Genomic DNA, 19,316 nt, shown 5'->3' on the forward strand with positions numbered 1-19,316 from the left:
CCACAACTGTATCGTAAAGATAGAAATGTGTCTTTGTATATGATATAATACTACATTATTCTCTTTAAATGACAAATTCCATCTCGTAATATTCCAACATTTAAAATTCAAAACTCAAACAGTTTCAACTTTAACCTACGCACAGCAAGGTGAGTGTTTGGGTAGTTGTGCTAAAGCTTTTACGATGCACTGGCATGCGAAGTATGCGCTTCTTCGGGTGGTCGCACCATTTTCCATGCTGCTCTTGTTGTTGTTGTTGTCAAAGGCGGGGACTGCGGGGTGGGGTGTGTGTGTGGGGAGGGGGGCGGGGGTGTTGGCTTAGCAAGCGAGCGAGGGCGCTGCAGCTATTTTGAAAGTGACCCACCTCATTGGGGCAGCCAACTGTGCAGCTGTCAGGAACCATGACTGAAGATGACCGATTCGGTTGTCGTGGAGGGATACGCCAGACTCAAAGACGGAAAAAAGGTAAAGCTTTATTTGATTTTTGGGAGGGTTCAAGTTGGTGCTGACTTTTATTGACACGAGACTTATTTTTTTGGTTTTGTCTTTCACAGTGGAAAACTAGGTGGATCGTTCTTCGAAAGCCATCGCCTGTAGCAGGTAAAAATAAATAAATGAAAACACCAATAGTGTGACAATGTTCCATATTCTTCATTTTTATGATCAAACTTTGTAAATGTTGTCATAATTTACTCGTAAAATTGAAAATTGTTTACGAATTACTTTAAAATCTCTTCCGATTTTGCTTCTCATAATAATACGACTAATCTTGAAAAGGACGACTATTCTCATATAATTGCAGTTATTCGTAACGTTATGTTTTTGTCACACTGATAAAAATGTTTCTTGTAAAAGTAGGACTGTTTTCGACATGAATAATTTTTCTGACTTTTTTTCTGATTTTATATTCAAACTTGGTAGTTTGGAGTGTCAATTATTGTTAGCCGATTAGTTGGATTTATGTACGTGTTGGTTACGCATTGTGGCCCACTCCGTTCTCCAGAAAAAAAATGCAACTTGGCTCTGGTCTGCTCTTTCCTGTTCGTGTTATCGCAGCTGTCAGCGGTAGTTGTAAATTGACATTGATCGAGACTGCGTGCTCCACATACTCAACACGCCTTTGACGCCTCCAGATTGCCTCGTGTTGCTGGTTTTCAAAGACAAGTCGGACAAAGTCGACAGGAACAAGGAGCGCGCCAGCGTCACTCTGGAGGAGATCTGCGGCCTTGAAAGCGGTCGGTGGTGCGAGGGCGCGTCCTTCACGCTGGCAATTATCTGCCTGACCCAGGCGGCTCTCCTGGGTTTCGACAACAAGGAGACTCTGCAGGCGTGGGAAGTCCGTCTGCGCTACAGCCTTGGAGAAGGTGAGACCTTTCTGGATCTTGTTCAGGAGTCCAAATAAAGGCAACTGCTTATTGGTCGTAGGATCAGCCCTTTCTGGATCACCTTTAGGAGTCGTCATGAACGCATCTGCTGATTGTTACTTCTTCAGACTTTTCTACATGTTTAAGTGATAACAAGAGTACACTTGCTGAATAGTTGTAGGATCAGACATGACAAGCAGAAAGTAACAGTTGATTATTTGCAGGCTCTTACACTGGTAGATCAGGTTTCAGCATTAATGAGAGCGAACTTGCTCATTAATTATAAGTTTGGACTTTTCTAGAGCAAGTTTAGCGGTCGGCATGAGCACAACTGCCGATTAATTGTAGGATCAGACCTTTCTGGATGAGGTTGACAAGAACATAGTTGATAAACCTCAGGTTCTAACCCTGGTAGATCAGGTTTCAGCGTTAACAAGAGCACAACTGCTCATCAATCGTAAGTCACTCTGGACCGCTCTAGGTCAACTTTGGGTGTTGGCATGAGCACACCTGCTGATTAGTTGTAGGATGAGACCTTTCTGGTTAAGGTTTCCAAGATGACAAGAATGTAATTGTTGCTTAGTTGCAGGTTCTAAACCAGGTAGATCAGGTTTAAAGCGTCAACAAGAGTGCACCTGTTGATTTAAGTTGAAAGTTGAAACATTTGCAGATCAAATTCAGGAGTTAACAATACTGAATGTTGTATTTACAAATGGTATATGTTACGTAAGGAAGAAACTCATAGGCGCCACTAATAGGAATGGCCGCCTCAGCTGGTGGCAACAGTCCAGGTGAATGTTAAGGCGGGTACTAATGATTACATTCGGGGACCATCCAGTCTTTTGTGCGTGCAGTCGACCGCTTAATGCCACTGAGTGGATTACGTCATGGCCAGCAGAAATGTCACCTGCCTGTTTGTGGGTGTGCCAAGCCTTTTATTCAAGAGCTTGACATTTTCTCATATTCACAGCAAGGACAAGAAGCAGACAAATGGAGACGGATGTTTATGTCACGCTGATGTAATTGTGCGATCAAAGTCAGGAAAAAGTGCTTGCAGTCTGTCCAACAACAACTTCACAAGAATCACACACCATTCCAGTAAAACTCATTCCCAGATGGAGGGAGTATAAACTGGCACATGGAAGCCAGACTGCACTATAATGACTCTGATTGGGCCGCTTATGTTATTTTCGACAATTTTTTTATGTATTCATTTTTTTGTCGGGCCCAGTTCACAGGTTCGGCGTCGGAGTCTTGGCGGGGACGAAGTTAGAAAGCGGACCAGCGACCCTCCACTTGTGCAACAACTTGCTAGCTCTCGTCCGGGACGCACCCCCCGTCGTCGTGGGCCACTGGAACCTTCCGGACCTGCGCAGATATGGGCCCGTACCAAATGGATTTGTATTTGAGGGAGGAACACGCTGTGGTTACTGTAAGTCCCTTTGCAGAAGTTGTTTTAGTTGCTCTGGTTTAAGGACAATGGAGAACATCTGCTGGCATAAACGTTTTACAGTGAATGATTCAGTCCTGACAAAAAAACAACCCCCACAGGCATGAGTCATTCATTGGCTCGGTTTTATTGTCTTAGCAATACATGTTTCTGGTGAGGCATAGTTTGAACAAGCAGACCACTTCAGCTTTATTATAATATTTATTCATAATAGCAATGAATACTGGACTAGATAATTACTTTCTTGAATCGAGTGGAGCAGACTATGCAGGGAAGTGTCAGGAGTATGATGAAGGGCCATGCCTTGACGGGGTGGGTGGTCTCCGGGACAGTTGACACAAGGACCTTTTATGGGTGACAGGTTTGTTGTCACAGAGAGGTCAGAGAGAGGTGGTCCACAATGTTGTAGAAAGTATTCCAAGAAAAACTGAGGTTGTTCTCGTGATGTGCCATGTTATATTTGTAGGAAAACGGTCAAAATGTTGCAGAAGCTGTCCAAATATGTTATTGTCCCAAACAGTTTTCCACCTGTACTCTGCAGGGGCTGGCGTTTTCCTGCTCACATCTTCCGAGAGCGAGCAGATAAGCTTTTTGTTTGACTGCATTGTCCGAGGCGTCTCCCCTACCAAGGGCCCCTTCGGCCTGCAGCCCATCCTGCCAGGTCAGTCGTGGAGGTGTTAAATGCCGCTCCAGCAGACAATAGGCACATCCCACACACTGGAGCCCCTACTCGGTGTGCTCCCTTCCTCGAGTGCAACCGTTTTTGTCAGAATGAGCGAGAGGGACTCCACAGTGGTTGGAACTGATTTTATGTCACTAAATTATTACTGGCAGCTGCTTTGTTAAAAAATAATTGGCTAATCTTCAGTGGCAATTTGAATGGCTGCCCTAAGCCCCGACTGAAGTCGACGTGGCTGTCTCAACCTCGAGGTTGGCTAACTTGTTGCAGCAGCAAATTCAGTTGGCAGTTAGAAGCTCCAAGGTCCAACACATTCCGCTCCAGGATGCTTAGTCGACTTATGATTCGTGAAAATGAACTGTAAAATCACAAACAAATTGTTTTATCTATCATTTTACATAAATCCTGCTCAGTTTGTTGGTATAAACGTTAACCAAACTTGAATAAACTTCCAGAGTAAAGCTTTCAACTGGAAGAAGTGTTGCTAAAGGCAGCTGCTCTTGAAATTGGCTGTTTGGTTACTCTTGGGACCAGAGAGTACAAAATAAAAACCTTGGACACAGAACTACATGCTGCTTCACCCAGTCTAAAGACAACAACATTATCATGTGATCGCATGTCGCCGTCTGCTACAGTAGATTTCCATTACAATGCACAAGTTTAAAGTCTGCCAACCCAGCTCATTTGTATTTTAACACCACATTTAACGCCGCTCTCCTTCTGTGCACTTTTAACACCTCTCCAATTTCCAACAGCCAATGTTCTTGCCGACATCACAGTCAATGTGTTTGGGTCACCTGCGGGGGCTTGTGGATATTCTTCATTTTCGCATATCTGTCCGCTTAAGCGCACACTATTCCCGTCGGAGAATAAATAGAAGCGAGGGGTTGACACAAGCGGAGCAGACAAAGCCTCCTAATCACTTGAGGCATCCATGTACCCTGAGCCACAGCATTTCGCGATAGGGTCCACTTGGTGGGTAGCGCATGCCCCCTCGTCTCAATTAATTAAATCATAACAGACCAGTGATGCAATTTTATTCATATATTTATATGAACACATTTCCATTTGCAGCCTCATATTTGTTACTAGGGTCCTATTTGGGCCTTTATTGCATTTGCGATTCAAATTTTTAATAGTACCATCTGTTTTTAGAAAAATCTATGTAATTAAATTAGCGAAACCGCTAGATCGCTCTGTACTAAATATAAACTACGTGTTGGGGAACGAAATAAAAACAGCACTGGTGTGTGTGTGTGTGTGTGTTGTGCAAAAGTAAAATTAAAAAAAATGAAATAAAAATGACGTTTCAGACTAAAAAGACGATAAAAGAGTTGTTCACATGGTCACGCAGTCCCGTTAAACGCTTAAAGTACTATTAATAAACCATGTCGCGTTGCACAAACGCACCGTGTGACCCTCTCCAAGGACATGCTACTTGCACATGTGGCCTCAAAGCCTTAATCCTCAAAGACTAGGGGAGTTTTTGTGGTAATTCAATCGATGTTGTGCATATTGATTACAGCCGGCGCTGGTTTGAAAAAGATAAATGAAAGTGTTCCTCCCCTTTATTGGGCTTCGTCTACTGCTGCCCTGCTATATCGCTGACATTTGTGTGGGATCAAGCTACTTGACTGTCACAAAAAATCCCCGTTATATCACAGAAATCTGCGGAAAACTCCTGCATATGCTTTGGGTCGGATGGAGTCACGCGGTTGTTGTATTGAGATGGTTCACTGTAGTTGGAAAGTAACTGTAAGTTAGCAAAGGTTTGAAGTTGCTCAAAAAAAGCGTTTTCCGTCATAGTAGGTAATTTCATACCTTCATGTCATAATATAGTATAGTAATATAATATAGCGTTATAATAATATAATATACATAATATAGCGTTACTCCAACCCCAGAGTCCAGTCCGTAGAATCTGGACTTCCTTTTCCATTAACAAGAACGTAGCCTGCCAGCTAACACCTGGTCGTCATTCTCTTTGAAAGATCCTAGCACCAGTCAGACCAATTCTGAGGAGAGGCTGAACCATGAGACGCGGGAACTGGAAAAGCGACTGAGTATGCTCTCCAATCGGAACAGCACAGGTACATGTTCCTGTTCCTGACCATTCCTTGCCTTTCCTTTGTTGGTTCCACCCACAGTGATTCTGCTGTTGAACAGTCCATCACAATACAAACTAAGCCTGTCGGTCTTTCTTCACTCACTCTGGTGATTTATCGCTGTTATTACGCAGCTTGCAACCTGATGCTGCATTATATACGATCTTAAGATTAAACACCCTTAAAACATGTCCTGTTTGCAGCATCGTCCATGTACTGCGCGTCCCCTGGGGGCGACGACCGGAGCATATCTGGTTCCTCAGACACCTCAGACACTAGCCAATCGGACGGCAGCGTTTCCAGCCGTTTAGCCATTTGGACCGAATCTGGCAGCAACCCCGTGGACAACAACGTTGTGGGCACCAAAGTGGCAAGTGTGGAAAAGCAGTTGGCCGACCAGGACTGCGGGAGTGGTTCGAGAGTCAAAGACCCTAGGCAGCTACAGGAAATCGGTCGCCAGAGCTCCTTAGACAGCGGTATTGCCACCGGTAGCCATTCCTCTTACTCTGGAAGTTTCTCCTCATACACAGGAAGTCTGGACATTAGCGGTGGTGATGACTTTGGGTCAGTTTTTAGCCTGCCTCCCCACTTGGCTCAAGACCTGAGCCCTTGTTCTTGCCCCAATGTTTCAGGACACGAGTACAAAGTACCAACCTCCCTTAGGTATGTGTACGATACTCCCAAGAGTCTGGTACAGGAGTACCCTTGTTTAGCTAAGGACTCTCCTGACCCTGAAACCAAGGCTTTAAAAGGGGGATCTGAGGGTCACCTCAAAACCACAGCAAGCTCACACAGCAGAAAAACAAGGGGGACAGCCTCTAGTGAGAGCCCAGAGTCCTGCACAACCAAAACCATAGTGACCATCTGCTCTGTATGCGGTGGACTTCAGGTGAGGTTGTCATTGATTTTTGCCATGAAACTCCTGTAGGTCATGCCATAGTTAGTGAAAGGACTTCACTTTCGAGTCTTTAGAAGGCCGTTTTGATTTTTCTACATACTTGGCCAATGAAGATGATTCTGATTCTGCAAGTGATCGTTGTGAATTCTAATGTTTCACATCATTTCAACAGGGGACGACCCTTAACCCTGCAAGTGGTGCGGCGAATCCCACGTTACCAGGTAGGTGTAATCGCCGGATATACAGTGAACCCCCACTATTCGTTGGGGATAGGGACCGAAAATTCCCGTAATTGACGCTCCCCCCAGAAGCTTTGTAATTGCTTAGAGATGGCGGCAAAGCCGTAATTGTGTCTAAATGAAACTCCTCGACTCACTTTAACATACAGTACATCCTTGACAACAACCAGATGCCAACAAAGGGAGCAAAAAAGTAATGAATGGGTGAATTTGTGAATGCCTAACCACGAATATGCAAGGGTTCACTGTACAGCTACTTTTGCACCCTGTCTCGTGTTTTCTCCTGCATGATGACAAGAGGCTTTGTTGATGAGAATGTGTTTCCGCTTGCCCCAAGTGATATTTCCCATCCAGCAGATCAAAGTGTTGACAAATCACCGCGCAGAAGGAATGCCGGAATTGTTGCCCCGGCCCACAGCTCAGACAGGACAAGTGAGGGGTCACAACTGCCCAAAAAAGGGCAGGAGAAAACTAGCCAGTCTTTTAGCCCAGTTCCTGCGTTATCCCAGAGTAACCAAGGAATCGAATCCCAACCGCCATAACTTGTACGAAGCCATGAGCCCTGCGTTACACCTCAAACCCCCACCGCCACTCGGCAGCCGTGCACCAATAACTGATATCATTTACGAAAACTGCTCCAAGTGTCGCGGTGCGCACTGCCGCCCGCACCCGTGGGCCGCCACCGCCGAAGTGCGTCGCCACAGCAGAATCTTCGGTATGCAGACCTTTCTAACTGGGCTGCACCTGAAGAAAATGACAGACGAAGAAGGCTCTGCTCATGAAGCGCTGCAGGCTGATGGTCCAAATAAGGAGATGAACGGTCAGTCTCTGACCAGTGAAGGTAAGAGGCATTTTTTTCCTCCGCGTCCTTGAAGCCTTTTCCCTCTTCTCTCCTCTCCGACCGAGCCTTGGATTTTTGTCTTGGATTTTTTCGCCCCAAGCCCTGCCTTTTCTTTCACTTTCCTTTTGCTCTGGATCCGCTGACAAGCTCATGTTGAAGCTTTGCCAGTTCCATTTGTTTACAGTCCAGTCCATGATCCACTGCTTACAGTCGTCTCTTTCATACTTAACATTGACAGTGACAAATCACAGTCCTGTACCGATACTACAACATCAGATTGATAGTACCTGCCCTATTTTTTGTTGAAGGCTTCACTGATGTCTATGAGGTGAGAAAGAAAATTCACGATTGCGATACATCGCATTGTTATCTCTCAAGGTACAGTATCGACAGGGCAACGTCAGATATTAACACGGTCACTTCCCTCTTCTTTGTTGAGGTGATTGGTGGGCATACATTGATGCTGTTACTTTGTTTTAATAAACTAAGTGCTGACAACCTTGAATAATGACGTAAATGCACTGAGTTTAAAAGTGAAAATTAGGTTAAATGAATCACTACTCTGTATGTAGAACAGTACATATAAAATAAAATAAAAATAGAACACTACATATTGGAAACAAAGCAAACCCTCGGATACTTTTTTATTTCTAAATATCACATTTTATCTTTACTTTAGTAATGTGATGATTTAAAGAAAAAAAACTTTTGTAACTTTGTAACTTTTGTAACTTAAAACACTACTATGCATTAAAAGAAAAAATGCACTCCTGCATGCAGCTTGTGTATGTTCGTTCCTTCATCCTCTCATGATGAAAACCTACGGGTGTGTGCGAGGCTAAGAGTATGCTGCTGTTTTGTATTATACTTATTCACTTCAGGAATCGTGCATCACAGTCTGCTGCGGAAAAATTAAGGTTTCAGTCCTTTTTTCTCCCCCATCCCTCGCCAGACAAAAGGCCCAGTGGCAGAGAGGAGCGGCGCAAAGCTGATCCTGCTTATGAGATCATGGAGAGCCGAGCAACAGAGAGAAACTCAGAGGTAGGCCGAAAGAAAACGCGCTAATCGGTTTTTCTGCTATCGACTGCTCGCACACCCCAACTGTGGAACTAATTGAGTTTGAAGCAATATTATTATTATTTTAACAGCTATAAACAGCTAATCTGTGTCATGCCGTATTATCTTGTAGGCTGGGTTAAAAAAAAATTGCCTTGATAACTTTTGGTGTGAATTGGCGCTAAGTGAGCAGCTGCGATTGTGTCGTAGTAGTAAAGCAGTATGGCTCATATTGGCACTTAGTTGCAGGTAGTGTCCTTTGATGTTCATAAAATTCTAGGACTGGTGGAAAAAAAATAAAAATAAATCGAATAACTTGGTCTAATTCAAAAATAGGTCGACGCAAAATATCTGGCTTGAAGCTCCGCCAGGAACCATGTTTGCATTTGCATGTTAGGAACACGAGTTCAATGACAATTATTGCAGCCAGACGCAATGTTAGGCCACTGGTAAAATTTGCCAAAAAATGACAGAGGAGCGTCTGAAAGTGATTTTTAAGACACTTTTATACGTGTAATGTACATGTAACATGAATGGAATGCGCTGAATGGTAGTTAACGTATTTTGACCTAAAATGGTCATCGCGATTGCTAACTGTTTCGCATTTAGCATCTTGTTTACTCAAATTCTGTACACTGAATTTATACCATACACTCAGTGCCAACAAGGATAGAAGTCAATCCTCATAAATGAGAATATAATGCATGTAAGTTTAAAAAACAAAATAATTTTTTTTGGGGGGGGGGGGGGGGGGGTGATAATATTCAGTTATTCAATAAATAATCAAGAGGAGAATTTATTTTAAGATTTGATAGTGACAGCATTATAAAGTTTTTAATTTTTTTAGAAGCACTGATTTCGTTGTATTTGTTTTGCAGGTGGACGACAAACGCAAGTACGAACTGATGCTCGGCTGCGGTCCGCAAAAGTTGCTCCAAGAGACGGAAGGTAAGGATAACCACATTAGATGTTGAGTATCCACCATGGTACTCACAATGAACCACAAAGCATGGGATTTTAGACTTGAGATATTTTGTCTGTTTTTACACGTTTTTGAGACAGATCAGTTCTATTTCTAGTATTTCCTTTTGGGAAATGTGTTCCAAAACGGTGGTTCCATTATGCTATTTTACAAACGGTACACTATGATATTGCTATTATTCAGTTCTGAACAGCGCCTCTCATTAGATCAGCTTTTCCCTCAAAAGCAGTTGACATTTCGCCACGCTGTGCCAATGTATGCTTGCTGTGGGTACAAGCCACTCGCTGTAATGGCGGCCATTACAGATCACCGCGCTTCTGCGAGGATCAATTAGGTTTCAATGCTTCTTTTAGACATCGCCAAAAGGCTCCGCCGGCGTCTAATGGCCTCTCGTAGAGTGTCCCCCTGGGCTCTTCGCTACAGAGCTGCCGATAATGGCTACCTTTGAATTCATATGTAACGGTTAGAACACCTCTGCGCAAACAATACTCCTTTTTATTTCTGTGAGTCAGAGGTAGGTTAGAGGCTAAAACAACATCCGTCGGCAAAAATTCCCAAGCTGTAAAAGATTTAGGAATATTGTAAAAAAGGGCGTCCAAATGTTTTCTTCCAAGATATCCGTAAAAATGGAACGATGCGATGGCCACTTTGACAGAGCCATCTTGCCGTTTTCTCTCGCAGGGGCACCGTTGGCATACCCCTCGGAGGCTTCACTCGCCGAAAGGCCTCGCGGCGACGGCGTGACGTACGTCAATATTCCAGTGAGTCCCACATCCAAGAAGCAGCTCAACTACATGGAGCTGGAACTGCAGGAACCTGGCACCCGGGGAACTGTTGTACCGGTGCCTGCACAGAGTAAAGGTGCGTCTGGAATAAACTACCTTAACCGCCTTTCAGACTGTGCACACTGCCTTAAACCAAACCTGAATCCTTATAAACCCATCGATACCGAGACCAGTCTCAGGTCTTGGGTTACAAGTGGTAATCGCTGAGGTTAGGTTCCGGCAAACCCCCGCAATAGGTGAACTCTGCGATGTAGTGACCACATACTTCCTTGATTAATTATACAACCCCAATTCCAATGAAGTTGGGACGTTGTGTTAAACATAAATAATAACAGAATACAACGATTTGCAAATCATTTTCAACCTATATTTAATTGAATACACTACAAAGACAAGATATTCAATGTTCAAACGGATAAACTTTATTGTTTTTAGCAAATAATCATCAACTTAGAATTTTATGGCTGCAACGCGTTCCAAAAAAGCTGGGACAGGGTCATGTTTACCACTGTGTGACATCACCATTTCTATTAGCAACATTCAATAAACGTTTGGGAACTAAGGACACTAATTGTTGAAGCTTTCTAGGTGGAATTCTTTCCCATTCTTGCTTGAGGAACAGCTTCAGCTGTTCAACAGTCCGGGGTCTCTGTTGTCGTATTCTACGCTTCAGAATGCGCCACACATTTTCAATGGGAGAGAGGTCTGGACTGCAGGCAGGCCAGTCTAGTACCCGCACTCTTTTACTACGAAGCCACGCTGTTGTAACACGTGCAGAATGTGGTTTGGCATTGTCTTGCGGAAATAAGCAGGGGCGTCCATGAAAAATACGTTGCTTGGATGGCAGCATACGTTTCTCCAAAACCTGCATGTACCTTTCAGCATTAATGGTGCCTTCACAGATGTGTAAGTCACCCATGCCATTGGCACTAACACAGCCCCATACCATCACAGATGCTGGCTTTTGAACTTTGCGTCCATAACAGTCCAGATGGTTCTTTTCCCCTTTGGCCCGGAGGACACGATGTCCACAATTTTCAAAACAATTTGAAATGTGGACTCGTCGGACCACGGAACAGTTTTCCACTTTGCATTAGTCCATCTTAGATGAGCTCGGGCCCAGAGAAGCCGGCGGCGTTTCTGGGTGTTGTTGATAAATGGCTTTTGCTTTGCATAGTAGAGTTTCAAGTTGCACTTACGGAAGTAGCACCGAACTGTATTTACTGATATTGGTTTTCTGAAGTGTTCCTGAGCCCATGCGGTGATATCCTTTCCACATTGATGTCGGTTTTTGATGCAGTGCCGCCTGAGGGATCGAAGGTCACGGGCATTCAATGTTGGGTTTCAGCCTTGCCGTTTTCATGCAGTGATTTCTCCAGATTCTCTGAACGTTTTGATATTATAGACCGTAGACGATGAAATCCCTAGATTCCTTGCAATTGTACGTTGAGGAACATTCTCCTTAAACTGTTTGACTATTTTCTCATGCGCTTGTTCACAAAGAGGTGAACCTCGCCCCATCTTCGCTTGTGAATGACTGAGCAATTCAGGGAAGCTCCTTTGATACCCAATCATGACACCCACCTGTTCCCAATTAGCCTGTTCATCTGTGGGATGTTCCAAACGTGTTTGATGAGCATTCCTCAACTTTCTCAGTCTTTTTTTGCCACCTGTCCCAGCTTTTTTGAAACCATAAAATTCTAAGTTAATGATTATTTGCTAAAAACAATAACGTTGGTCAGTTTGAACATTAAATATCTTGTCTTTGTAGTGTATTCAATTAAATATAGGTTGAATATGATTTGCAAATCATTGTATTCTGTTTCTATTTATGCTTAGCACAACGTCCCAACTTCATTGGAATTGGGGTTGTATTTTTAACCTGTATGAACCATCCCAGACTCTTACTAATTTTCCCCACATTCCTATTAACCTCGACCATCAGAATCAGCTTTACTGGCCAAGTATGTTACAAGACACACAAGGAATTTGGTAGTTGGAGCCACTCTAGTATCGTAGCAAACAGCTACTATGACAAAATATACCTTTAGAACATAAAAAACAAGTGTGGAGAGTCATTGAGCAATGAAAGTGTACCACTAGCATGCCGAGTCTTCAAGCAATTTAAAGTGACTAATAGTGCAATGACCACACTCCACTTATAAACACTTTCTATACTCCAAACATCTTTTAAACTCTTAAACATACAATTCATACAGTTTTGTTTTTTGTTTTAACAGTTTTCATGTTTTAGGCTAGGAAGCGTTTAATTTACCCCCCAAAAGAATTACAGGACAATGATGTACTGTGTCCTGAGAGTACTCTCTGTGCTGTGCGTGGACAGGGAAGGGTTCAAGCAAATACGCCCAGATTGACATCACTGCCACAGAGACCGCTCACAAGGTGGGTACCCAGCATGCTCTGGGTCGCCAGGAGGGCCTGCATACTCTGGAGCGGAGAAGGAAGGGGACGCCGCATTGACCTCAAGGACCAGACAAGCAAACAGCAAAAAAGCCTCATTTTACAAGTACTGCTGTTTTCAGAATTTGGAGTCGAGAGTTTGTACTATTATTCCTAATACTGTGTGCAGATGTAATCATTTCTACTTAAAATAATCTAAAATTGTTTTTTTTTTTTTTATATCTGTAAATAGATCATATTCCTGTGATATTGATGTGGTTTGCTAAACATAACCCCTCCATACATGTACAGTACAATACAGTACATCTATGAGCGAAATACAAGGCTGCCATTTCTTGTTTTGTAAAATGATGATTTTTAACGACACCGCTGCTTCCTCCTGTACGTGTTCCATCTTTCACCCTCGTGAACATCACCTGGATACAAAATTATGCAAGTAAAATGTTACAATAACTGAAGAAAAACTTACAATTGGTTTGTTTGTTTGTGTGTGTTTTTGCACAGATGATGCCACTTACAAGACAATTTGGTTTAAATTTACTACAAACGCGTTAGCGGTTGATTTGTATGTCAGAAGCAATCGGTGGCAAATGCTCAAAGCCTCCAGGCTTTCGCTCGCATTTTCCAAACCCGATAAAGTCCATCCGTTGACCTCCTTCACGCCGGTTACTGGACTCGCGTCGGCCTAACTCGATTACGACGTTGTCGGCGCTCATAAGGTGAAGATGAAATCCGTAATATTACGAGGAAAAGAAAAAAAAATCGGAACGTTGCACCAATAAACAGCTTGGCGCACCAGAGCAGTGGTGCGACTGCTAGTTTCTCAGCATTCCCACTTTGCACGAAAAATAAACTGTGAAAATTTCTCCCTCAGCATTCGCACAATATCAAAGCGACAAGCAATCAAGTAGGACGCATTCTCTCCTATCGGCGGCTCCTTTTTGGCCAGCAGGTGAAATGTGTTGTTGTGGTTGTCTGGCCGGCGGTTACATAATTGCACTAAACAGGCGGCCATTCTCGATCTGTTGCCAGTTAAGAGGCGTTAACGTTTCGGGGCAAACGGGAGAGACATCTCAAGAACAACAAGAAAAGAGTCAGAGTGACACAAAGACGCATTTGCGCCACTTTTCTTTCTTGTCCAAAAGGAAATGTACAGGTTTGAATGGCAACCAACTTTATTTATTTTATTTATTTTTTCTTACTCCTAGAAACAAGTCACATTCTTTATCCAAAGTGCTAAGGTGACAAGAAAGTCACAATTGGACAGAATAAAATCATTTGGTCAAGTCACATTTTTTTTTAATTTTATTTGTTTTATTTGTTGACAATAATTTCTTCTGAGACCTCTTCATTATTACAAGGATGAAGCGGTGATATGAGGGAGAAAAAAGCTGTCATTTTACTCATTTTAAAGTTAATTTTTTTGCTCTGAAAATTAAACGCTTCCTCCCATAATAGAGTAAACCCCCGCAGGAAATAGTGAATAGCAAAATTGTGAAGAATTGTATTTAAAGACTCTCCGTAACTTCTGCTAACAACCCAGGCTAAACCTGGTTCCTCCCAGACATACAAAGCTCATACAACAGTTGCGATGTATCGCTTCAACATACTTCCTGGAGACTAATTACCACTTTCCTGTTAGCCGCGGTTTGGGGCCATCTTGTGGCATCTCGGGATGGCGAGCCATAAATCGGCAGGGGTTCATGGTACTGCAACTTTAGTCTCATAAAATGACTTTTTTCCCGCAACTAAAATAAAGACATTTTTCTTACGCTACATTAAAACACAAATTGTAAGTTCCTCAGTTGCGAGGTGACAAACGAGAAAAGAAATGAGCTTGTCATGAAAACAATTATTTATTGCAATACCCAAAACTTTGGGAGTGTACACCTCTGCACTTCTAATCTGTTCCTGGAATGAAAATAAAGTAAAGGCATTGATTACGGTCCGCTCGCTCTCACACAGAAAGGAATAATTGCAAAGTTTGATGGCTGCTTTCCAAGCTGCTTATCAGATGCAGAATGGGATGACCGCAGGCTTCCTGACCATCGTGATAATGGATCGAAGAGGGCGACAGAATCAATACGGCGGTCCCCACTGGGGTCCAGGAAACCATCGCCAGACAGCAGAATTGACTTCGGGAACCGATGAACATGGCAACGAGGATCAGGAACTTTTTGAAAGCGACACAATTAGCGTTTTAGTGTTCAACTTGTAGGGTTTTTTTTTTTCCCCCGTAACAGAATCGGATTTTTACAAGAAAAAAGACTAAGACGAAAGCTGTAATATCACGCTGCATTTTCACGAGAGTAAGTACGTTCTTACATACAAACAATTGTTGTGTTTTTACAAGTAAAATACTAAAAGAATATCGTTATTTTTACCAGAAAAAAATAAGAACTTAATTGTAGTGAGAATAAAGTTCTGGACTCACGGAGAACCCTCGCTCAAGGAAATAAGTGATCCACGTACTCACTTTATCTTGATTGTGTTTGTTTTCAGCGCAGGATGAGCTACTAGCATAAGCCATTTAAATAAGTACAAATCAATAATCAATTGTGTTAAAGATTGCCGGTAGACGAGGAAAGTGGAGGAGAGGAGGGGAGGAGGCGAGACACACCGAGCATCATTCGGATGCGAGAAGAAGCGGGGGAGGGAGCGCCGGTGCCATCGCACACATCACACTGCATGTGTTGCCTTTCAGTGCGCACGGATTTTACCCGGAGTTATTATTATTGTTGTTATTATTATGACGCCAGGATGGATTGGCTCAACGGCACCGGACTGGACGCAGTCATCCAGCAGAACTCATCCCACAGCTACTCACCGGCGGCCCTCGCCAGCATCGCCGCCCTCGTGAGTTTCCTCATCTTGTTCACGGTGGTCGGCAACGTGCTGGTGGTGATCGCCGTGCTGACGAGCCGCGCGCTGAAAGCTCCCCAGAACCTTTTCCTGGTCTCCCTGGCCACGGCCGACGTCCTGGTGGCCACTCTGGTGATGCCCTTCAGTCTCGCCAATGAACTCATGGGCTACTGGTATTTTGGCAAAGTTTGGTGCGGCATTTATTTGGCGCTGGACGTCCTTTTCTGCACGTCCTCCATCGTGCATCTGTGCGCCATTAGCCTGGATCGCTACTGGTCCGTCACGCAAGCGGTCGAGTATAATTTAAAGCGGACTCCCAAGCGGGTTAAGTGCATCATTTTCATTGTGTGGCTCATATCTGCCTTGATTTCCTCACCGCCGTTGTTGTCAATGGAGAGAAACAAGGAGAGAAGCACTCAGCCCCAGTGTGAGCTCAACGACGACAGTTGGTACATTGTCTCATCCAGTGTAGCGTCCTTCTTCGCCCCCTGCCTCATCATGATCCTGGTCTACGTCAGGATCTACCAAGTAGCCAAAAACAGAACCAGGAGCATGTCGGAGAAGAGGCGGGCGGACGGCGTCGCCGTTAAAACCGAGAACGGGCACTGCCAGTGTCCGCCCACCCCCAGCCACCGGACGGCCACGCAGGGGCAACACACGGAGGAAGCCGACCTGGAAGAGAGCTCCTCGTCGGAGGGGAAGGGCGGTGGGAAGCAGCAAGACTCCCCTCAGGGGAACCCAAAGAGGACCTCATTCTCCAAACAGGCCAAGAAGATCTCCAGAGTCAGCAACAAATCCATAGACCTTTTCGCCTCAAGGAGCAAACGGAGGAGCTCCATCGCTCTGAAAAAGGTCTCCCAAGCCCGAGAGAAGAGGTTCACATTCGTCCTTGCCGTGGTGATGGGGGTGTTTGTCGTGTGCTGGTTCCCGTTCTTCTTCAGCTACAGTCTTTACGGCATGTGCGGGGACTCCTGCAAGATCCCGGACCCCCTCTTTAAGTTCTTCTTCTGGATCGGGTACTGCAACAGCTCACTCAACCCGGCTATCTACACCATCTTTAACCGTGACTTCAGACGGGCCTTCCAAAGGATCCTGTGCAAGTCGTGGAAAAAGTCCTGCTAGGGGGCCAACCTGAAATCTCAGAAGGTTTCTGTTTCAAATCCTGGTTTACATTATTTCCAGACCCCCTGTTCAAGTTCTGCTTCTCAACCCAGCCATCTACACCATCTTCAACCGCAACTTCAGGCAGGGCCTTCCAGAGAATCCTGTGCAGGTCGTGGAAAATGTCCTTTTAGGGTGGCAACCTGAGATCGGGTTTCAGGTTCAAGTCACGGTTACTGTTCTTCTTCAGTAACAGACTGTATGGCGAGCGCAGGGAATTCTGTGAGATTGTAGTCCACCTAGTCAACCTAGTCTTCAACCACGATTTCAGGCGGCCCTTTCAGATCATCTAGTACAAGTCACTGAAAATATCTCAGAAGGTTGCTTGCTTGTTTCAAGTACTGGTTCTCTTGTGGTTTTCCTGCAAGTAGGCTTCAAACTGTCGGGATTACCGTCCTTGATTGATGACATTGAAAATGACTAAAGAATCTCTTTCAATGTTTTGAACTCCTGCTTCCATGCCAGTGTTGGCCTGAGCAAAAAAGGTGCCGTAACGTCGGTCCGCGTGAATGCAGCTCAACTTTCTAGGAAGTCATGCCTATGCTGGTGACAGTCCCAAGAGGGTGTATAGATATATTCAACAATGGAGGTTGAACATTTAAGAATAAATTCAACCTTCACCCCAAAAATATTCATGAAAATCACAGCAGCATGAATAAAGTCCTGTTTTACTTTCAGGAGAAAAAAAGTCATTTCAAAAACTGCAATATTACAAGAACAAAGTTGAGTCCACCTTCAACGTCAGGTTGTAGTTTTCCAACTCCAAATTTGACAAAAATTTGGTGAACGTTTTTGTTTCGGAAGCAAGTACATATTTGGGAGTAAAATCAATTCTGATCTTTCAAGGAATTGCAAATTGCAAATTTGCCTTTTCGTTGATTTTTGCTCTGGCACTGTCCGGTGGCAACTTTGTGGGATTTTGGCTATTCGCTGGACAGCTCGGTCCTGACTTCCTGCGAATAGTTTTGGTGAATAATTTAAACGAGATATGATCTGTGTTACAATTCTAACAACAACCGTCTCATTTCTCCAACGTATCACAGCCTAGGGGAAAATGCTGGCGATATTTTTTAACGTAAAAAGAAAGACCTTTTGGGAATAAACTGTCAGTCGCTGAACAATGTCGGCGTCTCTTTCCCATTACGTACCTCTGTCAAGCTTTTGTTACGCCCGTCATAAATGGAACTCACATACCGCTGCCTCATGAGCTCGGCTTTCCGTGGACGCATTGTGTTTCATTACAGTGAGTACGGCCGAATGTCCCTGAATGTGACATCTGTATTGAGTCCTTCACGATGAATGAAATTGACGCAGACATTGGCGGTCTTGTGGTCTTAGGTTTCAAGTTAGAAGATCACAAAATATTGTTTAATCAGTTGTGAGCATTGTCGAGCAAGGAATCGGGAAGTTGCGGAGGTTAAAACTAGTAGCCCGAAATTGTCAAGAATCCCGATTTTTCAAGATTTTGAAGAATAGAATGTAAATGATGGTCTGTTGTGTCCATTTTTTTTAATTCCATCTTATTAAACGTTCACCTTATATGACCTGTGAGGGCTTCGATTCATGATTGCACCTGGTGTTATATAATCTAAAACAAACATTTTCCAAGAAATTGGACAGCAAATTAAGCCCAAGAAAGTCTCCTGAAGTCAAACCCAATCGGTTGCATAAGGCTAGTCGTTCTCTAATTTGTCATTTTTATTTGTGGAACATTTTTTGAAAACTGGTTTATAAAACCATTTACTACAGATGCAATATTTGCTTGCAAAAACAAAACAATAACGACATTTTAGTTGTTAACGTTAGCTGATAGCAAAGGCAGACTTCGTCTTTACCATTTTATTAAATATAACTGCATCAACACTTTTATTTGTCATCATGTTAATTACCTTAAAGCCAGAACAGGATGGAAAATCCAGTTTCATTTCTTTTTTTTCCACACTTAGTTTGTTCTGCTCTTATAAATGGCAATATGCATGCTAAATAAAGACACAACACCTCTTGAAACATGTTGTCATAATGCAGGAACATTCATTTGCATAATGAGCGTTGTCCCTAAAGAGGACGAACCTTGTCTTCAGTCTGTCTTTCTGTTTTGTTTTTCATATTTTTTTTTATGTATAGCAGTGTGGAAATACATAAAGTGCATGCACACTGACCTCAAGTGGTCTGGATGAAAAGTGCACACCCCTGGTCACTTCATTTGGTACACCTGTGCAATGGAATGAATCAAGTTGGGTTTAAAACAATATATTAATACATTATTATATATAAATACTAGATTCTACACACAAAACAGCTAAGCAACTTATTTATCAAACGCCACCATATAGCAGCAGCAATATAATATTACAATTACGTTAAATTAAGATTGATTTTCCTCAATATTCTTTAATAAGACAATTTTACTTGTTTGTAAATTACCGTTATGGGTGAGTAAAGTACCTACCCATTTATTTTGTACAGCACAGCA

At 43.4% G+C, this 19,316-nt stretch overlaps 2 protein-coding genes across 4 annotated transcripts; both read left to right on the forward strand.

The window, feature by feature from the left end:
• The first annotated feature begins 378 nt into the window (after nucleotides 1–378).
• LOC133397785 (protein Dok-7-like) lies at nucleotides 379–13,248 on the forward strand. Of its 3 annotated transcripts, XM_061669091.1 has the most exons (12): nucleotides 379–465; nucleotides 555–600; nucleotides 1,134–1,364; nucleotides 2,596–2,796; nucleotides 3,356–3,475; nucleotides 5,485–5,583; nucleotides 5,802–6,487; nucleotides 6,669–6,717; nucleotides 8,529–8,617; nucleotides 9,511–9,580; nucleotides 10,296–10,475; nucleotides 12,744–13,248. In XM_061669091.1, exons 1-12 carry the CDS (start codon nucleotides 412–414, stop codon nucleotides 12,878–12,880), a joined length of 1,962 nt encoding a protein of 653 aa, XP_061525075.1. In that variant the 5' UTR covers nucleotides 379–411; the 3' UTR covers nucleotides 12,881–13,248. The 3 variants fall into 3 exon arrangements, with proteins under 3 accessions (XP_061525075.1, XP_061525076.1, XP_061525077.1); XM_061669092.1 differs by lacking the exons at nucleotides 8,529–8,617; nucleotides 9,511–9,580; nucleotides 10,296–10,475; nucleotides 12,744–13,248 and adding an exon at nucleotides 7,090–7,372; XM_061669093.1 differs by lacking the exons at nucleotides 8,529–8,617; nucleotides 9,511–9,580; nucleotides 10,296–10,475; nucleotides 12,744–13,248 and adding an exon at nucleotides 7,093–7,372.
• A 2,260-nt stretch (nucleotides 13,249–15,508) lies between these two features.
• Nucleotides 15,509–16,804, forward strand: LOC133398079 (alpha-2 adrenergic receptor-like). Its single transcript, XM_061669691.1, has one exon. It carries the CDS (start codon nucleotides 15,509–15,511, stop codon nucleotides 16,802–16,804), a length of 1,296 nt encoding a protein of 431 aa, XP_061525675.1.
• The last annotated feature ends 2,512 nt before the right edge of the window (nucleotides 16,805–19,316 follow it).

This window comes from Phycodurus eques, chromosome 23, assembly GCF_024500275.1.
Source record: "Phycodurus eques isolate BA_2022a chromosome 23, UOR_Pequ_1.1, whole genome shotgun sequence".
Taxonomy (NCBI): Eukaryota; Metazoa; Chordata; class Actinopteri; order Syngnathiformes; family Syngnathidae; genus Phycodurus; species Phycodurus eques.

Bases quoted from the DNA above. Each gene is read 5' to 3' on its own strand.
- LOC133397785 (XM_061669091.1), top strand. From the start codon at position 412: ATGACCGATTCGGTTGTCGTGGAGGGATACGCCAGACTCAAAGACGGA. The intron at 601-1,133 runs GTAAAAATAAAT...TGACGCCTCCAG, and splicing joins AAAGCCATCGCCTGTAGCAG to ATTGCCTCGTGTTGCTGGTT. The intron at 6,488-6,668 runs GTGAGGTTGTCA...TCATTTCAACAG, and splicing joins CTGTATGCGGTGGACTTCAG to GGGACGACCCTTAACCCTGC.
- LOC133398079 (XM_061669691.1), top strand. From the start codon at position 15,509: ATGTGTTGCCTTTCAGTGCGCACGGATTTTACCCGGAGTTATTATTAT.